At 29.2% G+C, this 2,741-nt stretch overlaps 1 protein-coding gene across 1 annotated transcript; it reads right to left on the reverse strand.

The window, feature by feature from the left end:
* Positions 1-1,648: 1,648 nt before the first annotated feature.
* LOC105786480 (histone H4) lies at positions 1,649-2,333 on the reverse strand. The gene has a single exon (XM_012612935.2). The coding sequence runs from the start codon at positions 2,248-2,250 to the stop codon at positions 1,939-1,941; it is 312 nt and encodes a 103-aa protein (XP_012468389.1). The 5' UTR covers positions 2,251-2,333; the 3' UTR covers positions 1,649-1,938.
* Positions 2,334-2,741: the final 408 nt, after the last annotated feature.

Below are 2,741 nucleotides of genomic sequence, written 5' to 3' on the forward strand. Positions count from 1 at the left end.
CAATAAGGGTTTTTCACGTAAAGTTTGCATGTTCTAATTTTTTTATATTATTTTACCATCATTCTTATCATCATTATCGACGTATAATATAATACTAATTAATTAAATTCTCATACATATTTATCATTATATAATCCAATGTAATAATTAATTAAATTACTGTACACTCGTAACCTTATGTTGACCAACATCTAGAAATTGACACATGGCTTGTAAATTATATTCAAGCACGTGAAAGAGACCTATCATAGTGAGTAGATAACTCAAAATCTTAGAACTTGACCTCTTAAAAAGTCACACCCACCTCCAATTAAATTTCTCTAAGGGTTAAGTCAAGTCCACTCGAAAAGTAAAAAAGTTTGAATAAAAATACAAAATTAAAAAATAGATTTTAACAGAAAAATAAGACTAGTTTTTAAAATGGGCCAAGTCTCAAATAAACTTTTTTTTACCTGAGCCCAGCTTGAATTTGTAAAAAAAAATGCTACTGGTGGTTTTTACTATTATTTCATTGTTCTGCTATCATTTTGTTATTATGTTGTTATTTTTTCGATATTGTATAACTATTTTTTAGATATATTTGCTTGTTAAATTATACTTATATTAGTGTTATTTAAGTTTTTTTTTTAATTCCATTTATTGAGAAACATTTATTTTAATGTTGTTAGTTTACTTGATATATTATATTTTTAACTTTATCTTTATATAAAAAAAATTAATAAGGATGGGCTAAACTCAAATTTTAATGTTTTTATTCGAGCCGGACTTGGACAAAATTTTAAGCTCAAGTCCAATCCTAAAATTTTTACTCAGCCCGACTCGACCCATAAATAACACTACCTCCAACTAAGTACATTATATCAACAAATGTATAATTTTTTTAATATTTAATAAACTTCAACTCTTTCAAACCATCTGAAAATGACATTTCTTTATTTGCAAATTCTTGGTGTAAAATAAAGGTTTAGTTTTTCCAAGTTGGAGAAGGCCCAACTCCAACAATGAAGGACACTAACATTAGCCCACTTCATCATTTTAATAGAAAAGAAATAGAAAACGTAAATTATATTTAATGTCGCTAAATTATTTATAAATACGTATTTTAATCATTTAATTTTAAAAAATTATAAAATAGTTATTGAATTATTTAAAAAAATTTATTTAAATCTTTGGGTTATTAAATTTTATTTTAAATCTAAATCAATCAAATAATTATTGTGAAAGATCGAACAAGAAAACTATTTAAGTTTTAGATTTAGTATAATATCTGGTATCTAAACTTTTTTGGTCCAAATTAATACCTAAATTTGACACTTTTCTTAAGTTAATACTTAAACTTTTAAAGAGTTTAATTTGGTATCTAAACTTAACTCTCTTTCCTAATTTAGTACCTATTCTTTCTTTTTCGATTTAATACTTATTAATCATTTTACAAATTACACAAGTTACTCTAATATAATAATATGGCAAAAATAATCAACATATAACCTACAAATAACAAATAATATATTTAATTTACTTTCTGTCTCACCCTACAATATTACTACAATGTCTAATCTCATCACCACTATTATTTTTACACTAAAAACAATAAACGCGCGCATCCAAACTCAATCTACCCACCCTAAATTACTTACAAGGGAAAGGCTAATAAATTTATTTGCCACATTATTTTCAAAATTTAAATAAAAATTAACGACAATAAGCAGATTGTTCAAAGAAATCGAAATGCAGATAAACGAGTATACCCACATTTTCGGACGAACCCTAAAATTTCAAAAATTCAAATGTCAAATATTTAGAAACCCAATTAGCTTTCGGAGCGAAATTTTCATCCAAACGAAAATACATTGATCCAAACAAAAAAAAAAAGAGCCTACAACAAGCAGTTGCAACGAAAGATTTACAACAAAAGAAAAAAGACCCTAAAACCCTAAATCAACCACCGAAACCATAAAGAGTCCTTCCTTGTCTCTTGAGAGCATAAACAACGTCCATAGCGGTAACAGTTTTACGCCTAGCGTGTTCCGTATAGGTAACAGCATCGCGTATAACGTTTTCCAGAAAGATCTTGAGAACTCCACGAGTTTCTTCGTAGATCAGGCCACTGATCCTCTTCACACCGCCTCTACGAGCTAATCTACGAATCGCCGGCTTAGTGATGCCTTGAATATTATCTCGGAGAACTTTCCGATGCCTCTTAGCTCCTCCTTTTCCTAATCCCTTGCCTCCTTTTCCACGGCCCGACATTTTTGAAAAATCAAAGCTTTTTTCTAGAGGGAATTGAGAAATTTTTTTTTTTGTATGAATGCTTGAGAGGGAAGGATATGAAATGGGGTTTAAATAGGGTGGTTTGTTTTCTTGGATTGTGTGTTTTTGGGTTATGAATGGCGGAAAGGATAATGACCGTTGGATTGGAATGTTATCCAACGGCAGTCTTGGTGATCCGCGGCTTTTGGTTTTATTGGTTGGGAAATGTAAGAGGAGTGTTCTTTTATCTAATGGTTAGTGAATCAATTCATGTAGTGTGTGTTTTTTGAACCGTGGATTCACTTCTCATCTACGGCTCTCTTAATTTGAAATTAATATATCCCGTAGTATTTTCCTTTTGGTAAATTTTACCTAACGTCACTAAGTTACTGGTAATTTTACATTTTAGTCATTCAACTTCAAAGAGTTATAAAATAGTCATTGAATCATTCGAATGTTTTTTTTTAAATCACTGGGTTGTTAAGTGTTTT

The sequence above is a fragment of the Gossypium raimondii genome, chromosome 1, assembly GCF_025698545.1.
Source record: "Gossypium raimondii isolate GPD5lz chromosome 1, ASM2569854v1, whole genome shotgun sequence".
Classification (NCBI taxonomy): Eukaryota; Viridiplantae; Streptophyta; class Magnoliopsida; order Malvales; family Malvaceae; genus Gossypium; species Gossypium raimondii.

What these genes read in the sequence shown, in the direction of transcription:
- LOC105786480 (XM_012612935.2), bottom strand. Translation starts at nt 2,250, where the DNA reads ATGTCGGGCCGTGGAAAAGGAGGCAAGGGATTAGGAAAAGGAGGAGCT.